Source organism: Lathamus discolor, chromosome 11, assembly GCF_037157495.1.
Source record: "Lathamus discolor isolate bLatDis1 chromosome 11, bLatDis1.hap1, whole genome shotgun sequence".
NCBI classification, from domain to species: Eukaryota; Metazoa; Chordata; class Aves; order Psittaciformes; family Psittacidae; genus Lathamus; species Lathamus discolor.
In genome coordinates, this window is record NC_088894.1 from 4019779 (window position 1) to 4042811 (window position 23033).

Sequence of the window (23033 nt, forward strand, 5' to 3'; positions counted from 1 at the left end):
GCATGTGTCAACATGGGGTGTAACACCCTGTGGCAGCCAGGTTGTGTGCTGCAGGTGTGTTGGGGATGTCTATATGGAGGAAGACACATCTGGATGGTGAGTTGCACCCTGTTCATTCATCTTCTTCCACTCCCAGGCCAGCTTTGTTGCATCAGGAAACAGAACTGACATTTCCTTAGATGACCCCAACTTCTGGCAAAAGTGGGCCAAGATAGCAGAGCTCGATACAGATGCCAAGAATGAAAAGGTAGGATCCAGCTCATGGCCTGTGTGCCCCACAGCTGATCTGAAACTGCGTGGTGTGGTCTCCAGGCAGGAGCTGTGTGCTTCCACTGGGCTCAGGGAAGCTGCGTAACCATTCCCCAGCCCAAACCCAAGTCCATATGAGCCCTGGCACCCGGGGCAGAAGGGAACATTTGTCCTGGCACACTGGAGGAGGCCTGATTTGCTGACATGAGTTTGTTGCTCCAGCCCTTCAAGCTCTGGAGGTTGCAGTGTTGGGCACATTTCTTTGCCCTGCAGCCCCGTCTCCCACCACTGCAGGTTTCCATGGGTAAGGAGGTGGTGCAGCTTGGTGGGTGCCCCAGCTCTCCCACCTGAGGCAGCAGTGCCCATAGAGATGGTATTAGCAGCAAGCAGGAGGCCCTGCAGCTCTGCAGAGCTCACCACTATAGCAGAGAGAATGGGAGAGGGTTTGTGTGTGTTTCTCAAGTGTTTGAAATCCAGGCAGATTTAAATGACATGGATCATTCTACAGGGCAGGGGGAAGGAGAGGAGGCAGGTACATGCTGTCTAATTTCCTACTGCTCCCTCCTGCACCCTCTTGGAAGCCACCTTTCCTCTTCCAGCCCTCCTATTCCCCCAGCACCGAAATGACACAGCCTCCAGCACAGCGTTCTGTGCAGGCAGTGCTGGGAGGGTCATGACTATGATTCAGAGCTGAATCAGCTGCTGGTTGTCAGCAGTTTGAATCCAGAAGGCATGATTTTCACCCTGCCATTGTTCAGGCTGAAGTTTGGGTTGGCCAGGAATTGTCTCATGTGTGCAAGCAAAGCCTCACACAGGTAATTTGGAGCAGGTATCCTATTGGGAAGGTGATGACTAGCCACAGGGCTGGGAAACAGAGGCGTAAGCAGAGCAGAGTGGTAGCGTAGAGGAGAAGGCATGCTGTGCCCTGATGGAAGGCAGGTATTTCTGCGCATACCTGAGTGCGTTCTCCTCTGTGAACCTCACAGGAGAGCCTGGTCATCGACAGGCCCCGGGTGCGGAAGCAAACCAAACACTACAACTCCTTTGAAGAGGATGAGCTGATGGAGTTCTCCGAGCTGGACAGTGACTCGGATGAGAGACCCACACGCTCACGGCGCTTCAATGAGAAGACACGCCGGTACCTGCGGGCTGAGTGCTTCCGTGTGGAGAAGAACCTGCTCATATTCGGGTGGGTCTCACCCCCACTAGGCAGCTCCTGCAGGGAGATGCTGGCAAGGTCTCTAGTTGCACAGGTGTATTTACGCTCTCTGTATTCCTGCTGTTTCCAGCTGGGGACGCTGGAAAGATATCCTGACCCATGGGCGGTTCAAGTGGCACCTGAATGAGAAGGACATGGAGATGATCTGTCGGGCCTTGCTGGTCTATTGTGTCAAACACTACAAGGGGGATGAGAAGATCAAAAGTTTTATCTGGGATCTCATCACGCCAACGAAGGACGGGCAGAACCAGGCTCTGCAGAATCACTCAGGTATTGCGTGTTCTCTTTGCTATTGCACCTCTACCCATTGCCGCTGTGCCAGCCTGGAGGACCGAGGCTGAAGAATTCAGAGCTGATTGAAGCAGCCAGCAAACAGTTGTGCTTGAGCACCACAACTCTCTCTCACAGAGAAGGTGGCTGCCATGGGACTGTTTTCCACACTGACCCTCAGAGCCAGCAGCAGGGGTTGATTGGGTGGGGAAGGCTGTTTCCTGACTCCCAGTGCCGTGGCTGGTGCAGAGAGGGCCTTTGTGGTAGGAGCAGAGATGCCATCCTACTCTCAAGTGGGCACTGCTGAGTTTTCTCTGCCTTCAGTGCGGTATCTGCTCTCTGTAGGCATCCCTTGGGGCTGGAGCAGTACAGCAAATAGGGCCCACCATACAAACAGCATCATGCAGCCACAGTGGCTTTTCTTTAATGATGTGAAGCTGGTGCTGGCTCCTTGGATCAGCTGGAGGGTTGTGGCCTGGGCTGGGAGAGCCAGCTGGGGGAGGCCATGGCCCTTCCTCAGCGTGGTCATTGCTCCACAGCTCTGTGCTGCTCGTTGTGTGCTTGTGATCTCTATGCTGTGGCTCACCAAGAAGCCTGAGGTACCAGTCGTGTTTGCAGAGAGCTGATCAGGCTCCAGGCTTCCCTGATGTGCAGGAAGCAACAGCAACCTCCAGCCCATGCTCATGCATCCTGGGGCCGTTTCTTCTCAATCTATATCTGAGTGTGAAGGGCAAGCACAGCACCCAGACTCTGAGCTCTGCTCTTATCCAGCCCCATCCTGCCTTCCATCCCAGAACAGGCTGAGTTTGCCCAGAGGTCATCAAGCCAATTCAGTGCTGGAGACAGCCACCCTGGTGCTCATTGCAGAACCCCAGCAGGCTGGAGCCCTTGTCCTGTTCCTCTTTGCACACATAGGCACGAGAGGACATCTACAGGACCCTGCCTCAGAAGCAGCTGCCCAGGGAGGCATCAACCAGGAGCTGTTTCCATGTTCTGCTGTGAACTTGCATCTTATTTCAAGGTTGAAAATGTGTTCAATTTTCAGCTCCAGCCACTGGATCTCACTTTATCTTTGTCAGCCTGATGGGGACTGTGTTCCTTTTCCCCTTGTTATCTTTGCCAAGTGTAAATGCCCCCTGCAGTGATCCTGCAGCCCTCCTCCTGATGCGTGGAATGGGAAACAACCCTTAGAGATCTGATCATCAGGACTGACTTCTGGTCTTTGATCGTTTGGGCCCCTCTTGTCTGAACTCTTGTCCCAGATCACTGTGTTGTCCAATAGGGTGAACTTCAGAGCTGGCTGTAGTGTCTGGGTAAGGCTCTAAGAGCTGTGCCCAGGACCAAGATCCCTTCAGTGCTTTTATGTGATCATAGAACAATTTGGGTCGGAAAGGACCTTAAAATCATCTGGTTCCAGCCCCCCTGCCATGGCAGCGGTGCCTGGCCTGGCCAGTGGTGCTCACTGACTGCCACTTGCTGTTACAGGCTTGTCAGCACCAGTGCCCAGAGGCAGGAAGGGGAAGAAGACAAAGAACCAGATGCTTCTTCCTGAGATAAAGAATGCAGACTGGCTCGCCACCTGCAACCCTGAGGTTGTCCTGCATGATGACAGCTACAAGAAGCACCTCAAACAGCACTGCAACAAGTGAGTGCAGGAGCCAGCTTGTGGAAACCATGGGCTGAGGGCTTTTAGCATGGGGAAGGTGGGAAGGAGCTGTGAAGGGCTCACAGCCCATGCAGGTTTGTTGTGCTCCAGCTGCTGGACTGCTCTCAGATGCTCCTCCAAGCTAAAAAGAACCATATCCTGAGCAGCACACCTCTGGCTGCAGAGCCCCAGCAGATCACAGGGCTGGGTACTGTGGTGTGACCACATGGCTGGTGCCCATCCTGCTGTGAGATAGTGGGTCCTTCCATGCAGGGAAACGTGGTGTCAAGCAGGTTTCCCTGGCCTTGCTGACCTTTGGAGCATCCCCTTCAAACACTCTGGTGAGGGCTGTTGGGCCAGGCCCTAGGCTGGCATCTGAGCACCTGCATGCTAACGTGTGTTCCTCTCTGCTGCTCCTGCACAGGGTTCTGCTGCGGGTGCGAATGCTCTACTACCTGAAGGCTGAAGTGCTGGGGGAGGCTGCAGACAAAGCCTTTGAGGGTACCCCCGCCAGGTAGGTACCTTACAGTGAACCCCTGTGATACTTCTTGGGTACTTCTTGGGTAGTGCTCGAGCACTGCTGCAGCCATCCGGCACAGCACATCTGCACTTACTGCAGCTCCGGGTGAATCAGATCCTGTGGTCAAATCCCCAGGTCTTGTTCAGGCAAAGCTTCATCCTTAGAGGGCAGCTCTGCCTGAGCAGGGACCTCAACAGGGCTGCCACGAACAGGCCTCGGAGCAGAGATTACCCCATCGCTGTGGCCTGCAGTCCCTTCCCAGCACTGAGGACAAGGGGCCAACAGGTTCTGTTAATGCCACTGAATCTGCAGCCTGCCTGCTCTTGTCCTTCCTGCAAAGACTCAGTTCTCAGTGCTTTGGAGAGAAGTGTGATATGCTGGCCTTAATTTACTAGAGCAGGGGCTGCTGCCTTCCCCAGCACAGGTCCCTTGTCACCAGTCTGTGGAGGGGACATCGCAGCCCACCCCACCAGACATGCTGTTCCTCTGGGGCCGAGGGTTTGAAGTGGTTTCCCCCAAGAGATGCTGTTGACATCAGACAGGATCTCCAGTCTTTTGGTGTTGCTTTGGTGGGAAGGGAGAGGAGAGGGGCTGTGCAGCATCCCTATCTCAGCAGAGAGAGGATGGGGATAGCAGTGAGTGGTGGTGGAGCCAGGACTGCAGCTCTCTGACCCCAGGGAGATGTGATGTGCACATCAGGCCATATGGGGCCCCAGGACAGCCTTGCCTGCATTAGCTGTCCGCCAGCCAGCAAGTGATGGCTCCTGTCTCCTGCTGCCCCTGCCCAGCAGTGGCCAGTGAGCTCCAGTGAGGCTCATAGGGGGCTGTTCATACCTTGTCTGCCGCAGGGAGCTGGATGTGCTGCTGCCGGACATTGACTACGTGGAGATCCCAGTGGACTGGTGGAACGCTGAAGCTGATAAATCCCTGCTCATCGGTGTCTTCAAGCACGGTGTGTACCCAGCTTGTCCGGTGGGTGCTGGTACATGAGAGGGACCCAAGTGGAGCACCTGGAGGGGACATCACATCAGTGTGAAGGGGCAGAGCTGTGGCCACACACCACAGCCACACAGGGCCAATGGGAGCTCTCCCAGGCATCAGCAGCTGCCTTGTTTGGGTAGTGGGGCAGGCACACTGCAGTGCCCAGCATGGCCATGTCTGGTCTCATGGCAGACTCCTGGTTTTCCAGGAGCAGCATGCAGTTGCCATGTGAGGACAAGGAGAAAGGCACAGAGCCTCTCCTGGCATCCCCAGCCTTGTCATGAAGTCCCCCTTTGGCTTCCAGGAGCCACGGGGCTGCTTGTTCCTGGCTACAACCTGCTTTGGGTGCTGTGCACAGCTCCAGGCACTGCTCTGCAATGGGGGATGGAGAGGCTGACCTTTCTCTTTGCCTGCTGCCCAGGGGCTGCGGAGCAATTAGCAGCTCTGGGGAAAGTGTTCTGAATTTCTGAGGGTGAGAATTGCTTTCACAGCAGCCCAGAGAGTGAGAGCCACATGCGGAGCTGTGTCCCACAGAGCAGGAGGTTCTCCTGAACCAGGCTCAGACCTGGCTTTGTGCTGTCTTTCTCCTTTCTGATGGCCCGTGGTGGTTGGCAGGTTACGAGCGGTACAACGCCATGCGGGCGGACCCGGCGCTGTGCTTCCTGGAGAAGGTGGGAATGCCGGATGAGAAGCTGCTCTCTGCGGAGCAGGGTGTCAACGACGGGGCCCACGACACTGCTGAAAGGTGAGCAGGGATGGAGCAGAGCTCCTGGGGGCTTCCTGGGTCACTCCTGGGGCTGTGCTGGCAGTGGGGAGGGCTGCGTGCAGGGAGGAGGAAGGAAGCAGGCTGCATCAGAGCACAGCGGGCAGGGCAGAAAGCAGGGGGAGCATGAAACATGAGCACCACTTCTCTCCTCCCTCCTGCCAATGACTGGCACAGCCAGAGGTGTGCTGCTGCTGCTGCCAGGGACTAATTCACTCTCTTACCCAGGGGCTGCATGGAGAAGGAAGAGAGCAATGGAGAAAAGCTGGAAGGGCTGCCAAAGCAGGAGGTGAGTGGGATTCACAGTGATCAGTGAACATCTGCTGCTGCCAGGCCTTCCCTCCTGCCCTGTGCTGCAGGCTTGGCTTCATCAGTTCTGCTGTGAGGCACTGGGGAACCAGCACTGCAGTTGACCCTGCCCTGTGCTGGCGTTGCTGTGCCATACATGGGCTCTGCCCTGCAGTCTGTGTCATCTCAGCTTCTGTTGTTGCCTCTGTGTGTTTCCTGCAGACCTGGGCAGCATCTCCCTTGTGGGCACCTGAGGGGGTTTGAGGGCTGGAAATGGCAAAGGGGGTTGGATCTCAACACTCAGCTTCAGGAGCCATATGGGGCCCTGGCAGAGGAGTTGGTGGTGTCCTAAAAGGAATGGCCCTGGGGGAGAGGAAGAGCAGTGAACAAGGCAGCACAGGAGGGTGTGGAGTTCATTTGAGCAGCGGAGGCTGTGCACTTTAACTGTCCTGGGCAGTGGCTCTGCAGCCTGTGTCACGGTGGTGGACCTGCCCTCCAAGCATAAAATGGATAGAGCTGCTCCTTTGAGCTGTCATCTCCCCTGTGTGTGCTGAGGGCAGCCTAACTGCAGCCCTAGGGCCCGGGACACGCAGCTCTGCCTGTCCTGTCACCCTCAGCCCAGGTGGCTGCGGGTACATGGTGCTGTGTGCGGGGCTGGCATTCCTCTCTCATGGTTTCCTTCTGCAGGACATCGTGGCCGCTGGGGTGGGTGAAGCCAGTGAGAAGCGGGACGAGCCAGCGGCAGGTGAGGCTGTGTCTCCTGCAGCATCGTGCAGGGCTTTCCAGGGCTGGCACGGCACAGCCGGGGCACCGAGACAGGCGCTGCTGGGCTGGGGGGACACTGCTCTGTGTTAGTGATAATGGGTGAGGTAGCTTAACCTGGGCAGGTGGAGTCATGTCTGACCCATGTCTATGGCAGGGCAGCCTGGCTCCTGAATAGGTGTTCCCAGCCAAAGCCAGTTAGGGGTGACCCGAAGCTATTCACCTGCTCTTGTCCATGGAGTTGCCTTTGTGAGATGAGCGTGCTGGTCTCTGCAGTGGACAGTGCTGGAAGATGTCATGGGCTGGCTGGCTCTGCTGCTGAGCAGGCATCTGCAGTCCTCTCCCATGCACAGCCTGGGCTGGAGCTGTCATTCCTACCCTGATCTCTGCCTCTCTGAAGGAAGCTGAGATATGGTGAGGCTGTGAGACAGCAGCTTTTGGGGTGCAGAGGCCCAGGGACTGTCACTACATTCCCCCAGTTATGACTGATTCTTGGCATCCCCTGTGGGAGGGCAGAGGCAGGAGGGTGCTCTCAGAGCCGGGCTGGAGGGATGCAGGAACCCATGGCTTTGAGTGTGCATTAAATACTAATGTCCTTGCTGGTGTTTGAAGCCCAGGATGGCTCCGACTCAGACAGATCCTGCTGGCCTGTCTCATCTGCTCTCACAGCCAGACTGCGGAGGCTTGTCACCGTCTACCAGCGCTGCAACCGCAAAGAGCTGCCTCCGCGTGCCGAGATGCTCATGCCTGGTAACCATGGATACTGGCTGCAGGACGAGATGTTCCGGAGAGCCTCCGAGATGGACTCTGTGAACAAAGAAATGCAGAAAAGGTAACGCAGCAGAATGTCCTTTTCAAAGCTGATTGAGGCCAGCTGAAATCCTTGCGCCCAGGTAGATGGCACCATGGCTGGCATGTGGGTCCTTGCTGGGCAGGGAACACTGTTCCCATGCACAAGGGAGCCTGGTGGCTCCAGGAGCCAGGCCAGCTGGGGATCACCTTTCATGGTACTGGTGACATGGTGAAAGGAAGCAAGGAGACAGCTCACCAGGATCAAATCCAGCATCTGCTGGGCCAGGGATCACCTCCAGCCCCAGCAGAGCAGTGCTGCTGAGCAGGGTCGTGCACTTGGGACACACCGTGGCTGAGGGGTGACACACAAGCACTGTCACAGCCTGTGTGTGCAGCCTTTTTGACCCTCATGTCTCTCACACCGCTGAATTAGGCTCTTGCTCATGGCCTTGGGAGCCCCATGGCATATCCTGGTGGTGCTGTGCTCTCATTCTGTTTGCATCCCAGTAAATGAAAAGATGGTGGGACCCTCCTGGCACTCACCTATCCCTGCCGTGACCTGTTCCTGCTCTTGCCCTGCAGTTTGTACCCTGCTCTGTTCTCTGTGGCCTGTTTGCCCCAGGGCTGCATTTGCCCAGGATACTCTTCAACCATCTCTGTCCTGCATCATTCCTTGGAGAGATTTGCACGAGGTGAAAGCTCACAGGGTCCAAACCAGAGTGAAAGTTGTGCTCTAACAGCGCTGTAACTGAGCCCCCCTGAAAGCAGCATGGTTGCTTTCCTTCAGTGGGGAGGGGCTGGCACCCACCCCAGGCATCCAGGAGTCCACAGGGGTCAGCAGAGTGTGGATACCGCGACCCTTACAGCAATGAACCCCAGTCCCAGTTTCCCTCTGGATGAGAGCTGTGTCTGCAGGACCTTCCTTTCGAATTTCTAGTGAGCTTCTCCTGGCAGATGCTCTAAAACTGATGGGCAGTAACTAGATATTTCTCTCTGAGCCTCTGCCTGGTGCCTTGCCCATACTGGGACCAGAGCGTATTTCAGTCGTGTTCATGTCTCCTTCATGCCCCACAGGTGGACCAGGAGGGAGCAGGCAGATTTCTACCGCACCGTCTCCTCCTTTGGGGTTATCTATGACCAGGAGAAAAAGATCTTTGACTGGACTCAGTTCCGAGCCATCTCTCGTCTGGAGAAGAAGACAGATGAAAGCCTGGAGAAGTACTTCTACAGCTTCGTGGCCATGTGCAAGAATGTCTGTGGTCTCCCACTGTGGAAAGAGGATGGTGAGTGGAAACTGCATGGCCTGCGGAGGGGTAACAGGTCCGCATGGCCATAGGGTCAGAAATGGTCCCACTGCTCTTGGGGAGCAGGAGAGCAAGGGAGGAGTTTCAGGGACAGCTGGAGGCAGTCGAGTGCTGCTCGTGGTCCAGCTGCTAAAGTCAGGGCAGTTTACACCCACATGTCCATTTGGTGGCAAATGAATGAAAGGTGCTGAGAGTGAGAAAAGAAGCCTCAACTACAAACATTTCACCTTGCTCTCAGTACCTCTCGTCGATGTGTATAACATGGCCTTGGTTTTTCTATCGTGCTGTAGGTCCCCCAGACCCCGATATCTACGTGGAGCCCATCACAGAGGAGCGTGCTGCCAGGACCCTGTATCGCATCGAGCTGCTGCGGAAGGTGCGTGAGCAAGTGCTCAAGTGTCCGCAGCTCCACGAGCGGCTCAAGCTGTGCAGGCCCAGCCTCTACCTGCCTGTGTGGTGGGAGTGTGGCAAACACGACCGGGACCTGCTCATCGGCACTGCCAAGCACGGCCTGAATCGCACCGACTACTACATCATGAATGACCCCCAGCTGTCTTTTTTAGATGCGTACAGGAACTATGCCCAGAACAAAAGAACGGGGCTCCCAGCCCCAGAAACCCTGTGCTGCCTTTACCAGACTAACTCCAAACTCTACAGTTCCCCTCTGTACAGCCAGGTGGACCGGACTTGTGAGTCCCTGGAGAATGAAGCCGAGAGTCAGATCAAGCTGGAAGCTGTAGACAACACGATGTCCCAGGCTGGGGGCAGTCCACCGGATGCAAACTGTGAAACCTTCATGTCTAAAGTCCAGGACATCATGTCCAGTAACTATGACGAGAGCTCTTTGCCGGACTCGTTGGTGTGCATGATGTACGACGAGAAGGCCTGTAACAGTGAGCAAAGCTCCCTTGCTCGAGACAGCCCAAGTTGCCCAGATGTTGGAAGCAGCATTGCTAAACTCTCTGAGGGCAAGCTGGAGGGGGACGAGGATCCATCCAGCTGCGATGCTGACGCCATGAGAGAGACTCCCTTCCTAGAGGGTTTGCAGGTGGGCTGTGACCGAATGGACAGTCAGAACGAGGAAGCCGAGCCTTCACCTTCTACCCCTGAAAGCGGCCCTTCACAGAGAGTCCCAGCAGAGCTCTGTGAAGCCCTGCAGCAGAAGGGAGACCTCACCAGCCCTGCGTCAGTGCTGCCTGAGCACGCTGCCATGGAAGGGGTCATAAGCATGGGGCTCTACAGTCCCGCTCTTCATAACTATGAAATCAAGGTTCCTCCTGAGCAGAGGTTCATCAATCTGCTGCAGGAGAAAGGAATGGAGGCAAAGTCAGGGCCAAGTCAGAGCCACAGTGAGGAAGATGAGGAGGAAGAGGAGGATGATGACAACTCTGAGGCAGCAGCAGATGCTGTAGAAATCTTGAGTGCTCCCAGAACCAGGGCTGGCTGTGACCCTGAGGCCAGTGAACTGGGGGGTGAGGAGCAGAGCTCTGGCCTCCGCACACCCGAGGACACTTGCCCAGAAGATGTGAATGGCGAGAGAGAGTCCCTGGAGCTGGGGACACCCGAAGGGCTGAGGGAGCCCGGGACAGAGGGCCGGGAGGACCATGGCTTGGATGAGGAGAGCACCTTGCAGCACTCACCAGGACAGGCTCATGGCCATGCTTTCAGCCTGCCTGCACCACTGCTGGGGCACCCAGGGGCAGAGCACCCCCGTGCTGGGGGGGAAGCCTGGGGCCGAGGGGCTGAGGGGCAGGCAGGCTACAGAGATGCCCTGCACTCCGAGCCCCACGGGGTGAAGCAAGAAGAGCATGAGAACAGGGATGACAGGGAGAAAGCCAGCAGCAGCCAGAGTCAAGGTATGGTCCTGAGAGCTCCCTCTGTTTATCAGTCACCCCTGGGGTGGGAGGGACCTGCTGACCTCCTGGCAGAGCCACAGCCCTGGGGATGCTGAGCCCCCAGGGGCTCACTCTAGCTGGTGTGACTGGGGAACAAAGGGTTGTGGCTGTGTTTGCAGAACCACCCACTGCTAGCCCCAGCAGCCCCTCTGCCGTGAGCATCCCATGGAGTGCAGGACACCCTTCCCTTCCTGGCACAGGACAGTGCCTGAAAGCACTTGCTTTCAGAAAAGAAAGCTGCTTGCGGGAGCCTGTGGTATGGGGATGCTCAGGGATGGTGGCCACTGCAGCAGAGTCCCCCGGGCTCAGCCCAGCAGAATGTGTGCCCTTCCTGAGCAGTGTGGGCTGCCTGCCATGACCCAGGGCTGATGCGTTTCTTGGTGGCTGGCTGGGAAAAGGGACCCTTGTGGAGCCAGCTGGGTGCTGGGGTGGGAAGGGGTGTAGAGTTGCTCTTGCCTCAGTAGGGCAAGAGAGGCAGCGTGGTGATGGGCTCTGTTTTCTGTTGGTCCTTCAGATGGTGCAGAGAAGTACATGGAGGAAGAGAGCAAGAGTTCTGCTTCTGTCCTGCCCGGAGAGATCGATGACCTTCAGGATGCCCGGGCACCAACCATAGCCCAGCTGCTGCAGGAGAAGACACTTTACTCATTCTCCGAGTGGCCTAAAGTGAGTTTAAAATCAGCGCTGTGTGTATTGCAAGTGTTACTGCGTGATCCTGGCCAGCAGTAGCTCACACACCTCCAGCTCTGCCTCCTGGTCCTCCACATATGTCTCCCCATGGATGCTCTAACAGGGGTGCTCTTCCCAAGAACCCATTTGGGACATGCCTTCCCCAAAGCAGTTCCCTGCCAGGCTGAGGTCACGTTGGCTGGGTTTGTCTTTAATCCTGAGTCACTCATTCAGATCCCAGCCGGACACCATCCAATTCTGTTTGCAGGACCGTGTGATCATCAACCGCATAGACAACATCTGCCATGCCATCCTGAAGGGCAAGTGGCCTTCCTCCAGCCAGCAGTTTGAGACACCAACCCTGCTGACGGCTCCAGCGGTACCCAGCAATGCTGGCAGCAGGAACAGCTTTGCTGAATCAGAAGCCTCTGACCCCAGCTTCAATAATGGGGTGTTAATCTCACAGGTACAAAAGGTATGGGGGGGCCCTTGGGCAGGGACAGGCTTGGGACTCTGGGGTGAAGAATTGCCTAGAAATGCTCAAGAGTTTTCAAAGAGGGATCTGGGTTCTCACTGCCTTTTGGTGCCACTTGCGGTGTGTAACACATGGCTTGAGCCACTTGGTCCTCTTCACTGAGAGCTCCTGGTGAGCTTCCTGTGCTCTCAGCCTCCCGTGAGCCCTGCTTCCCTCCTGGGAAGGCAGCTGTTCTGCAGCTGTGGAAGTGCTTCCAGAGCCAGTGCCAGAACCTGCCAGAGCATGATCAGGGAAAAAAGGAGACACTGCCCTGGTGTCCCAAAACACTGGGTGCACAAGAAGGCACTGCCACATTAATCACCAGCTCCCATCTCCTCTCGCTGTTGGAAACAGTGAAAAGAGAAGCTGCTGGCCTGGAACCCAGCCTGGTTGTCCAGCAGCTGGTGGAGCACCCAGGATTCCAGCACCTTGGGGGGTCAAAGTGTGAGGGTGCTCCTGCACCATCCCCACACAGGGAAAGAGAGGTCGATGTGCCCAGGGAAAGGGCATCCTTCAGGGTTTCTGCAGAGGCAGAAGAGCCTGGCTTAGCTCAGTGTTGATTTAAGAGCTGTGGTCCCTGGGCAGTGTGTGAGCAGCTGTAACCATCTTTGTGGCTTTGATACACACAGGAAGGTTTCCTGACCCCTGCCTTTGCAAAGGACGAGCGGAAGCACAGGAGGCCCTATGAATTTGAGATGGAGAGAGATGCCAAACAGAGGAGCTTGGAGCAGCTGGCAGCAACCCATGTTCATCCACCCATTGTGCTGAATGGCTGGCGTGACACAGCAGTGGACTTGTCCAGAGCCTCTGATGGGTCCCCGGGGAACTCCTCTCCTTTCCCCCTGAATACAAATATGACCAAGCTGGGGACTGTGAACACTCTTCAGGGCTCCCTGGGCATGGACTTGTCTGGCATCCTCCAGGCAGGGTTAATCCACCCTGTCACGGGACAAATAGTGAATGGCAGCCTCCGGAGAGACGATGCTGCCATGAGGAGGAGACGGGGCAGGAGAAAAAATGTAGAAGGGATGGACCTCATCTTCTTGAAGGAGAGGCCTCTTCCAACCAGGCTGCAGGTGGGTTGATGCTCCCCCCTTCTCACGTGGATTCAGCACCATTTGTCTCATAGTCCAGCTCTCCCCTACAAGCTCTGCTGCCCACAACAGTGCAGGACTTCCTCCAGGACAGCTTGGCTTGTGCTGGAGCAGGCAGGAGCAGATATCAGTTCAGGGAGGAAGGGAAGTTTTCCTTCTGCCTTGCAGCACTCTGGAGTGTTTGAGTCCTGCTAAGCGTTACCAAAAGCAGCTGCCCCACTTCAGGGAGTGTCTAGGGTTAGAGAACATGAGGAAGGGTCCTTGACTGCATTGGACCTATGGCCAAGAGCCTGCTGTATCCTTTCGCCTTCTACCCTGGGATCTGCTCAAAGAAGAATGGGGCTCTGGGTGCAAGACCAGTCCCTCTAGACCAATTTTAGAAGTGATCTGGTTGGTCTTCCTGGTGATTAGGGTGTTTCAAGGTGAGTTCAGAAGCATCTCCCAGTTCTCTTTGCCTTTCATGCCACCAGTGCTGGGGAGAGAGCACAAGTGTAATGTGGTGGTGACGATTTAAGGAACAGGCGCTGGGGAATACGTGGATTAATCTACGTGACAGGAGCAGATCTCTTCTTACTGGGTCTGTGCGCATCACCACATGCTGCTGATGGGCTCCCTCTGCTTTCCCTCCACACCAGGATGTTCAGGAAGACCAGCCGCAGCCCCCTCAGAACAGTCCCCTCCCCGATGGGCCGATTGCTGCTACCTCAACTCCACAGCCGGTCCCAGCTGCAGGCAGCCAAGCAGAGAAGGCTGTCCCGAATAAGAGTCTCCTCGACTGGCTCCGTCAGCAGTCCGACTACACACTCGAAGTTCCTGGCTTTGGCACAGTAAGGGTGGCCCTCGGTGGCACGTGTGTGTGTGTCTGTCCTGTGTGCTGCCCTGTGCGTTAGCTCTTCTGTGGTTGTCCTAAGTTCAGGGCTTTTTCCCTATACCGTGGCTCGTGGTGTTCATTGGGGCTGTCTGCAGGACTGCACTGCAGTGAAAGGCACTTGCTGAGCTGCATTCTCCTGCCCAAGGGTCCGTTTTCCACCTCCAGTGCATCCATCTGCCCAACACACAGTGTCTTCCAGACGTGCCAAGAATGGGAAGAGAAATGGGAAGAGGGATTTGGGATGCTCAAGGTCTGTCGGTGTTGCTCCCTCTGCCCTGGGGTCATTTTAGGCAGTGCTGTTGTATTAAATAAGGTTCCCAGACAAAAGGAAACTTCTTCATATTAAAAACTGGACTGAGTGGCTGTGTTGCTGGCTGCAAAGGTCGCATGGATGTGGGTGCTGTAAGAAAGTGGGGTGCAAAGTCTGTCTGGTTCTTCTTACTGTTTCATAAGCATCTGCCTCTTGATTTCAGAGGTTGGTTTGCTCCAGGTTTCAGCTTATTTAGCCTATTAGACCATGTGGTAGGCAGAGTACACGCTGTAAAACTGTAGTAATACATAAAAGACTTCATCTTGGTCCTGGAGGATTGTATGCCTGAGGCAGGGATTCCCTGAAGCTTGGAGTACATGCAAGGCTGTAGTGGTTTGGAGCTCATTAGAGATAAGAGATGAGGAGCTCGGTGTTTGCTCGGGCAGGATGGCCCTTGCTTTTCAAAGACTGGAGACACGTGCAGCGCTGTGCCCAAGGCCAGACTCCCAGGAGCACTGCAAGGAGGAGTCAGATGGTGGTGGTGCATTTCCATCATCCTTGACTTCTGTGGGGACTTAGTAAAGCTCGCCCAGTCTGGCTGTGCTACTGGTGAACCTCTTGTCCCCAGCAAGCCCTCAGTGTCCTCTCTCCAGGTGGGATTGATTGGAAGTTGCTCTGGGGTACTGCAGCAGCTCAGCTTGTTAAAGGACAGACCTCGCTCGGGGGGCTTTTCTTTGACTCTCAGGAATGAGAGCCTGCAGTAGTTCATTATAATGCCTCATTCCCGCAGGCATGTTGGTGCTGGGACTCAGTGTAGGCAGTGGGTGTGCAACAGCTCAGCTGTAACTCTGTACGTTGTGGTCCTGAAGGGCTCTGATCCCAAAGAGACATGGTGCAGCCTCTCTGCTGTGGGAACAGCTGAAATAGGAGTAGAACAAAGAACAGATGAGCAGGTATCAGACTGACACGAGATGGCACACACAGACTATTCTCTCTTTCCTCGCTGTGGTTAGTGCTGTGTTTACAGATGCACATACATCTATTGGCAGTTGTAGGACTGGAGGGGAATTAGAAAGGGCTGGAGCAGTTCAAGTGGGGTACACAAAAACCCCTTTATAGGTACAAAAATCAATAGTGCTCATTTGGGAGCTGGCCCCATGGCAGAGACCAGCCTGTGCCGCTCACGTTGTTCCTGCCCAAGGCTGCAGGGACCCTCTGTCCCTTGGGAGCTCATCCATGCTGCAGTCCTGCAGGGCTTGTGGCCGCCCAGGCTCATTAAGCCATCCAGTCTCATTAACGCTGTCTTGTTTGCACTCCAGAGTTTTTCAGACAAGCCCAAGCAGAGGAGGCAACGCTGCAAGGACCCCAGCAAATTGGACATTAGCTCACTCTCGGGAGAGGAGCGGGTGCCTGTGGTACATAAGGGTACCGGACGGCGGGTAAGCGAAGGCCTGTTCTGTGCTCTGCCCTTGGTAACTTGAAATGCTTAGCACACCCTGAGCTCACCTGGGGGAGATTAATCCAGAGGAGCCTATGGAAAGGGCAAGCACGTCACTGAGCTACACTGTCCTGTGATGTGTGTGCCCAAGGGGACACAAACCGGAAAAATAAGTGACTTTCTGTGTAAAGGGAAGTCTTGAGCGTTCACCCTTGCCAGGGCACACAGACCCCTCAATGGCAAAGGGATTCAGCCTTTGGCTTTAAAGCCACCATCAGCACAGCCCTGGCTGGTGCTTTGTGTTGCAGATTTGATTGTTCCCCTTGGATTCACTGCAGTACACCACAAATTGTAGTATTGCCATGCAAATATCTTTGGTTTGTTCCTCCTTACGAGGTGCAGGCAGAGCACACCAATACCCACCCAAGGGCTGCACATGCAGGAAGTGAAGGGTTTAAAGGGCTTTTTCTTGCTTAGTGAGCAAAGAGCATGGATTTACTTGTCTGCCGTTTACTCCCCAGTGCACTGGTGCTCACCTCTCTGAATGAGAAGGGATGTTCAGGGATACTTTCCCTCATATTTAGTTCTTAAACACACCCAGGACTGCAGTAGGTCAGAAGGTGATGTGACGTTAATCATACCTAAACCCAAAACTAAAGAGTGAGGCAGAAAGAGGCTGTTTCAGCCATGTCTGTGTTCCCCTCTGTTACGCCCACTATGGCCGTTGGAGACCTGGGTGAATGGGTGGGTTTGTCTGGCTCTGAGCCTGTCTTTTAGAGAAGCTCTGCCCCCAGCACTTGTTCATGGGGAGGACGATGGGATGGGCCACAGAGGCTGAACTTGCCCTTTCTCCCTTGAACAGTGTGTCTGGAGGCAGCAGGTGCATACTGAGTCCTGCAAAGATGTGTAGCAAAGGAAGAGCCTCTCCCCCAGCCAAATTGCAGCCCAAAGCAAGGAGCTAGGGGAAGTGTAATCATATTTCTTGTGTTATTTTACATAACTCTTTCTGCAATAGAGGTCATCCTTGTGCTGTGTTTTATAGTTAGGGGGAGCCACGGCACCAGCATTGAAGGAATTGCCAAGGTGGCTTGATGCAAACTTGGAGTATGCTGTTGCAGCTGACTGGGCTGACATTGTTAAGCTTTCAGTAAGTTAGAGCTTTTGGAGAAATCTGTAACATGTCATCTTTTCTTTCCCCTCCCCATCCCCACAACCTTTCTCCAGTGAGGAGCTGGGAGCTGGGAGGGGAGAGCTGCAGGGCCGGCAGCACCGGGACCACTCTTGTGGCAGAGAGGGAGGTTGGGCACTTGCCGCAGCTCAACAGCGTGGCCAGAGGATGGAGGAGAACAGGGGTTCAACGCCCTGGGAACGGGGCTCAGCACCACAGGGTGGCTGTCCGGAAAGGCTCGGGATGCTTAGCAATAGCAGGGGCAATAGAAACGCCCCAGGAGCAGTATTGCGCCTCGGGTGCTGGATGTCAGGGAGTGGACAAAACACATCCTCATGGGTCAAATTTTCAAAACTACCCTCAGCAAAGGCTTTTCACCAGCTCCTGCAAACTGCCTGTGCAGCCCTGGGCCTGCTCACCAGGCCTGAAGGCTCAGGCATTGGCAGGGAGAGGGGCAGGATGGAGCTGAGCCTCGCCGCGTTCATTCACGCTGTTTGTCACGCCAGTCCCTGCCCCAGTGTGTGGCAGAGGAGGAAGAGGAGAGCTGTCCCCTCCGGCACATGGCTGTTGGTGGATCTCCCTTCCCCACCCTGCGGGCTGGCCTTACCCAGACTTTTCCCTGTGTTCTCTGGTTTTGTGGCTGCCGTGGTTTGTGTGATGCCTTTGCAGGGGGATGGAAGGGGAATCAATTGGCTTAAGAGGTTTGTACTGCTCTCAAAATCACTTTTAATTAGCGCTGGAGATTTGGCATGGTCTGTCCCACTCCCCAGGGAGCAGCTCCACATCCAGGCAGCCAGACTTGTGTGAGCTGGCAGCTCTTCCTCACCTTCATTCACAGGGAATGGTCTGTTTGCCGATAGGAATAGCTGTGTGCCTGGCCACCACCCCGGGCACCTGCTGCATGCCCGTGAGCATTCGCACCCCTGAGCCCCATCAGCACTTTGCTTCTGGCGAGTGCAGTGTGCATCCATCCCGGCACATGCATGCAGAGGGACATCCGGCTGCTCTGGGTGCTTGGGCAGGCAGGAGCATGGGGTTGGCTGCCCCATGGAGCCCAGGCACAGTGGTGGCCCCATGCTGGTTCTCCCATGTGCCAGTGGGAGCAGAGCAGAAGATTCTCCCTCTTTGGGCAGTAGATGTGCAGCCTGCAGGGTCATCCAATTCAAGGCTCTGCACTGCAGGTGTCAATGGGAACTACTTTCCCCACCTAAATCTATTATTGGAAATGGCTCAGAGAGCGGCAGTGTTGAAACTCAAGGGAGCCACAAAGGGAAATGTCTAAATGTGTGTGATAAGAATGCTGAAAATGGAGTTTTAAGCTGCTCTGTGTTACTGGACAGTCTCGCCTGGTTGTGGCCGCTGGGTTTTGTTGCTGTGTCTGAATGCTCAGAATAACCTTCCTGGTGTCTCAGGCAAGCTCTGGCTGGGACCTCCTCAGACAGCATGCCCCCTCTCTGCGAGTCATCCCATGCAGCTTTGCTGTCCTGCAGAGCATTGAAAATTTGGCCCTTCACATCTAAAAGACGGGATTGTCGACCTGTTGCTGAAGCCCTGATTAAAGCTGGGAAGGGAGCTAAGCTGCCCCGGCATTTCTCGTGCTGTGAGCAGCTGATGCTGGGGGCTCGGGTGAAAATACAGGGTAGAAATGTGCTTCCTCCTTTCCTCCCTGTGCACTTTAACGCTGCAGTATCACACCAGGGCAGAGTGAGGGTGTTCTGCAGCATTTGGCAGCATCCCTTGGGGAAAAGTTGTGCGTGCCTCTCAAACTCCATGTCATGTAGGCAAATACTTCTGTGCTGACACCATCTGGGGTGCAGATGCAAGCACAGAGAAACCAGGCTTCCTTTGATGCCGTAATAACCGTCAGGTCTTTTCTATTGTGTGTGTTTCGTTCTCAGGGCTACTTGCCGGAAAGCAAGTTCAATCGCATCCTGACCGAGCCTGTGCTCCGGGACACGGGGCCCCGCCGCAGGGGGAGAAGGCCCCGAAGCGACCTCATTAAAGGCCCTGGCGTTGTAGCAGATTCTTCCTCTGGAATGGGACCACTGTTCATGAACGGACTGATTGCTGGGATGGATCTGGTAGGACTTCAGAACATGAGAAACATGCAAGGGATCCCCCTGACTGGGCTGGTTGGGTTTCCTGCTGGATTTGCAGCAGTGCCTGCCGGTGAGGACGTGAAGAGCACCCTGAGTATGTTGCCCATGATGCTGCCGGGCATGGCTACCGTGCCCCAGATGTTTGGCGTTGGAGGACTCCTCAACCCCCCCATGACAACTACTTGTACTGCGACTGCTCCGACTTCGTTAACAAGCACAACGAAAAGTGGTACAGCCAACGCAGAGAAAGCGTCTGAGGATAAACCGGGTAGCCAGGATGTGAAAAAAGAAACTCTCTCGGAAGAGAAGCCTGGTCCTAGTTCGTTTTCTAATCAGACAGAATCCGCAATAACTACCAGTAGTCCTGTAGCTTTTAACCCGTTCCTTATCCCAGGGATGTCTCCTGGACTGATCTATCCCTCGATGTTTCTTTCCCCTGGCATCGGCATGGCGCTGCCCGGCATACAGCAGACCAGGCACTCGGAGGCAGCCAACCTGGAAAGCCAGAAGCGGAAGAGAAAGAAAGCGAAAGGGGAGACGGCAAACCCAGAGCCAGAGACTGTCCCACTGCCGGAGAAGGAAGCTGCAAACAGTCAAAACTGTACGGAGCAGACACCACCGTCCTCGGCAGAGAAGGAGCAGGAGGGACCAGCGGAGCTGGAGCGCGAAGCGGCTCGCGATCCCAATTAGAACTTTTTGTTTCTCAATGAAAAAAAAACACAAAAAGATTGTGGCTTGTGAGTTTCTTATCCCATAAACTCTTTGTTACTTCCCCTCCCGCCCCGCCTTCATAAACCTGTGTTTCCATGAGTAATATTATCTACCTAATTCCCTGTCAGAAAAAAAGAAACCTCTGGTGACATACTACATGTTAATAGTTGCAGGGTCTTGCCACTTTATTAGATAAACAGTGTTGTCTAGCTAGTATGGGAGGCACCGAATTCTCATTCTGTTTTTCCAGTCGTTCATCCCAGCCGACGATAGCAAATCCAGTACTCGGTCACACACAGCCCCCCCTCCCCGCCCTGAAATTGCTCACTCCTTTGAGAAGAAAAAGCAGCAAAAGAAAAGTCTTTGCCTCTTGGTCTACACGCAGACAAGGGTATTTCTGTCTACAGCGACACTGAACGAAAAAGCCTGTATTTGGGGGTAAAAAGCACAGCTATAGTAAGTGCTAATGTGTATTTTTTTGATTTAAAGTATTTCCCTATTTTATCATGGTTACTAGAATAGTAGTATAGACAGAAGTATATAACTAATGATTGAAAATGCATATATTCATTTCTTTGAAAGGAAAAAAAAAAAAAGCATAACTGGTAGTGATCTAATTTCTTTATCATGCCCCCACCTCAAAGGTTTGGAGACAAACTGCAGCGAGTGAAAATAATGACCTAGACATTCTTTTGTACTTCTTAAAACCAAAGTTTGGTTTTGCATTAAGTGGAGTTTAGTTGCCCTTTCCTCGAGAGCTCCAAGAACTTTTCAGCTTGAGCTGGAAAGGTTTTGCACATCTTGCATGACTTTTTTGGGATTACTGTACCTGTAGCTACCGGTTTCTTCATCGTTCTGCTCGTCTTCAGTTCTCCTCTATGGCGTTAGTTCTCATCTATGGCATTAGAAGTGCTGTAAAGGTGGTTTTTTTTTCCAGCCATGAACAGGCCACACTGATTTTAATGCTCGTATATGAACATTAGATATACGTTGGTGTGGAGGCTTTTTGAGTTTTTATATTTCCCACTCCTTACCCTAGAAGCAACGTCCCTTCAGCAGACGAGGAGCAGGCCGTAGGCCAGCTTTCCTCTGTGGAGAGTCCTCTAAGGACTGCCGAGACTTCCATAGCTCGAGTTTCTTCTTTTCTAGCATTAGACTGTGAAGAGATGACCTTGGCTTCTTCTTTCCATTCCGTTTGCTGTTGAACAGTATTTCCAAGTCGTCCCCCCCCTCCACTGGCAAATGATTATGTCTGCATTTTAAACGGACAGGTTTTAATGCCGTCAGCCCCCCGCAGCTCTGGGTACTGAGACTCTGCCACAAGCAACTTCTCTTTCCCCTTCACTCCTCGTGTAATTCTTCTTTCACTTGGGCTTGTTCCTATTTGCAGCTCATGGTTTGAGACTTGAAACAAAGCCGCAGTGGTGCAGCGTGAGGTGAAAGGCAGGCTGGTGAGGGAGTTGGGAGCGTGCTAGTAATCGGTTCCACACTTGGTTGTCACAATTTACTGTATTTTTTACTTATTTTCTGTTACAGTTTTGCTAATTTATCAGATGGTCCAAATGTTTTGACATAACTATTTCAGTTTGCATTATTTATTTATGATGCTTTTTGTCATTGTCTTTTATACATTTGGGATTATAAATTATGTACATGTTAAAATTAGCATCTCAAAGAAGTCTGTTACCCATGGTCTAAAAAGCATTTGGTTTCTATTTTCACGGAATTTATTCCCAGTTTTCTGGATTGGATGATTTTCTTTTAAGTATGTAACCAATCATAATGCAACCCCCCCACACCCCCCCGATAATTAAATGTGTTCTATTTAATAACATCCTTGTAGCATAGATACTGTATCACTATCGACAGATTTCTTAGAAATGCTGCTATCTCTATTTAACTAACATTTTGTTCAGTTTTGCCTCCAGTGGAAGCAGAAAGGGTTTTTTCAGCTGTTAAATCCAAAATCAATATAATTTATTTATGTAAAAAAAAAAATAATCACAATTGATATATTTTTGAACCTTTTAAGTACTAACTTTCTTTTTATTCAGTAGAAGAACATGTACTTGCCCTAAATCCTTAAAATACAAATGCTATAAAACTTCATATATCTTCAAAGCCTTACTGTGAATGGATACAGCGAGTCCATTTCTTGTTACGGGATGGTTTTCCCAGGGTTACACACGTTAAGGAACAGGGTTTAAAGTGACATTTATTTAATTAGCCAGCATGCTCTATACCTTGTTCTTCCTTATCAGACATGTATGCTACGTCTCTGGGTGTTCAGGCTTCTCTTTGACTGCTGCTTTGTGACCCTTTCGCAACCTGATATACTCTGTGGATTATTTAGACTGTAAGGCGTAAGTGGCTTCTTCTTCTTTTCCATCATTTCCAAAACCAAATGCCAAATCCTCACTGGTTTTCATGGCTAACTCACACAAAACATAACATCCTTCACCAAATGTGCTAACAAAATAAACTGTCTGTGCTCTTGAACATGGATAAAAAGAGAAAAAAACCCAAGGTTTAAAAGTCAGATTTTTATTTTTTTAATTTAGTGACTAGATGATGCTTATCTTTCAGACTTGGCAGAGCCTTGCTACAGATGTATATAATCTTTTTTCCAGCAAATATATGTGAATGTTTAATTCACCCGACTCAGTGATAAACGTGACTTGCCTTTTTCTCAGCACGAATCCATTGAGCAGCTGTTGAACCCAGTGGAATTCTTCCCTTCTCGTGCACGTGAGGTGTGCGTTGCTCCAGGGAAGGGCTGCTCGCAGCCGGCTCATGGCTTTCCCTGCCATGGAATGAGGTTATACGGGGATAATCCCCTTCTGCAGCTAGCGGCAATCACTCACCGAGCACTGGGGGGGTTAACTCGATGTGTGTGGGGTCAGTCACTGTCCCCCATGGGCTGTATGACCAATGGAGCAGCACAAGCTCCACCGCGGAGCACAGCGGCTCTACTGACCTGCTTCATCTGCATGATGGGCAGAGGACCAGGGAGCAGGCATGAGACTCCCCATACCAGTTAGTCCTGGCACTTAGGTGGCACCTCGCAGCAGAAGAGGTGCTCAGTTCCTCTGTGCCTTGTAAGAGGTGCCAAGTAAATGCTTGTCATAAGCAAGGATCTCGTGCTCTAGAAGAGTAGGTGTTAATTCAGGTTTTGAGATGAATTAATGCATGCACAGGAAAAGCTTTAAGGTCCAGGAAAAAAGGCACAGAGGGAAAAACAAGGGTCTTTGCTTGCTCCTCCTGCCCTTGCCTGAATACCTTGTTCTGGCATTTTGCTGCTGCATTTATTTGGACGGAGGGGCAGGAAAGTACCGGCAGAAGAGACATTTCGGATGGGGACAGAGGATGCAAAACGATGGCGTGAACTCTCCAGTTCTTCAGTCTCCCTTTAAGTTCACCGCAGCCTTCCACCCCGGCATCGGGAATGCAGGGTATCTGCTCGATGGATCTGCAGCCCCAGGAACAGAGGAGCAGTTGTGCTGGTGTTGATGTGCGGTGTCTCATCAGAGGAGT

General features: G+C 53.3%; 1 protein-coding gene across 12 annotated transcripts in view; it reads left to right on the forward strand.

The window, feature by feature from the left end:
• The window catches only part of LOC136020699 (chromodomain-helicase-DNA-binding protein 6-like), a 69771-nt gene extending 47612 nt beyond the window's left edge, over positions 1 to 22159 (forward strand). For 7 of the 12 annotated variants that reach the window (XM_065692022.1, XM_065692024.1, XM_065692026.1 and 4 more), the window contains 19 exons: positions 137 to 247; positions 1236 to 1438; positions 1539 to 1738; positions 3224 to 3383; positions 3808 to 3897; positions 4752 to 4855; positions 5500 to 5629; positions 5876 to 5936; positions 6623 to 6680; positions 7310 to 7529; positions 8564 to 8772; positions 9084 to 10649; positions 11203 to 11351; positions 11623 to 11829; positions 12498 to 12944; positions 13598 to 13789; positions 15403 to 15522; positions 16564 to 16668; positions 18588 to 22159. In XM_065692022.1, coding sequence (XP_065548094.1) covers positions 137 to 247; positions 1236 to 1438; positions 1539 to 1738; positions 3224 to 3383; positions 3808 to 3897; positions 4752 to 4855; positions 5500 to 5629; positions 5876 to 5936; positions 6623 to 6680; positions 7310 to 7529; positions 8564 to 8772; positions 9084 to 10649; positions 11203 to 11351; positions 11623 to 11829; positions 12498 to 12944; positions 13598 to 13789; positions 15403 to 15522; positions 16564 to 16668; positions 18588 to 19478 — 5223 coding nt within the window. In that variant the 3' untranslated portion in view covers positions 19479 to 22159. The remainder of the gene's footprint in view (positions 1 to 136; positions 248 to 1235; positions 1439 to 1538; positions 1739 to 3223; positions 3384 to 3807; positions 3898 to 4751; positions 4856 to 5499; positions 5630 to 5875; positions 5937 to 6622; positions 6681 to 7309; positions 7530 to 8563; positions 8773 to 9083; positions 10650 to 11202; positions 11352 to 11622; positions 11830 to 12497; positions 12945 to 13597; positions 13790 to 15402; positions 15523 to 16563; positions 16669 to 18587) is intronic. The other 5 variants (XM_065692030.1, XM_065692025.1, XM_065692018.1 and 2 more) reach the window with 4 other exon arrangements.
• The last annotated feature ends 874 nt before the right edge of the window (positions 22160 to 23033 follow it).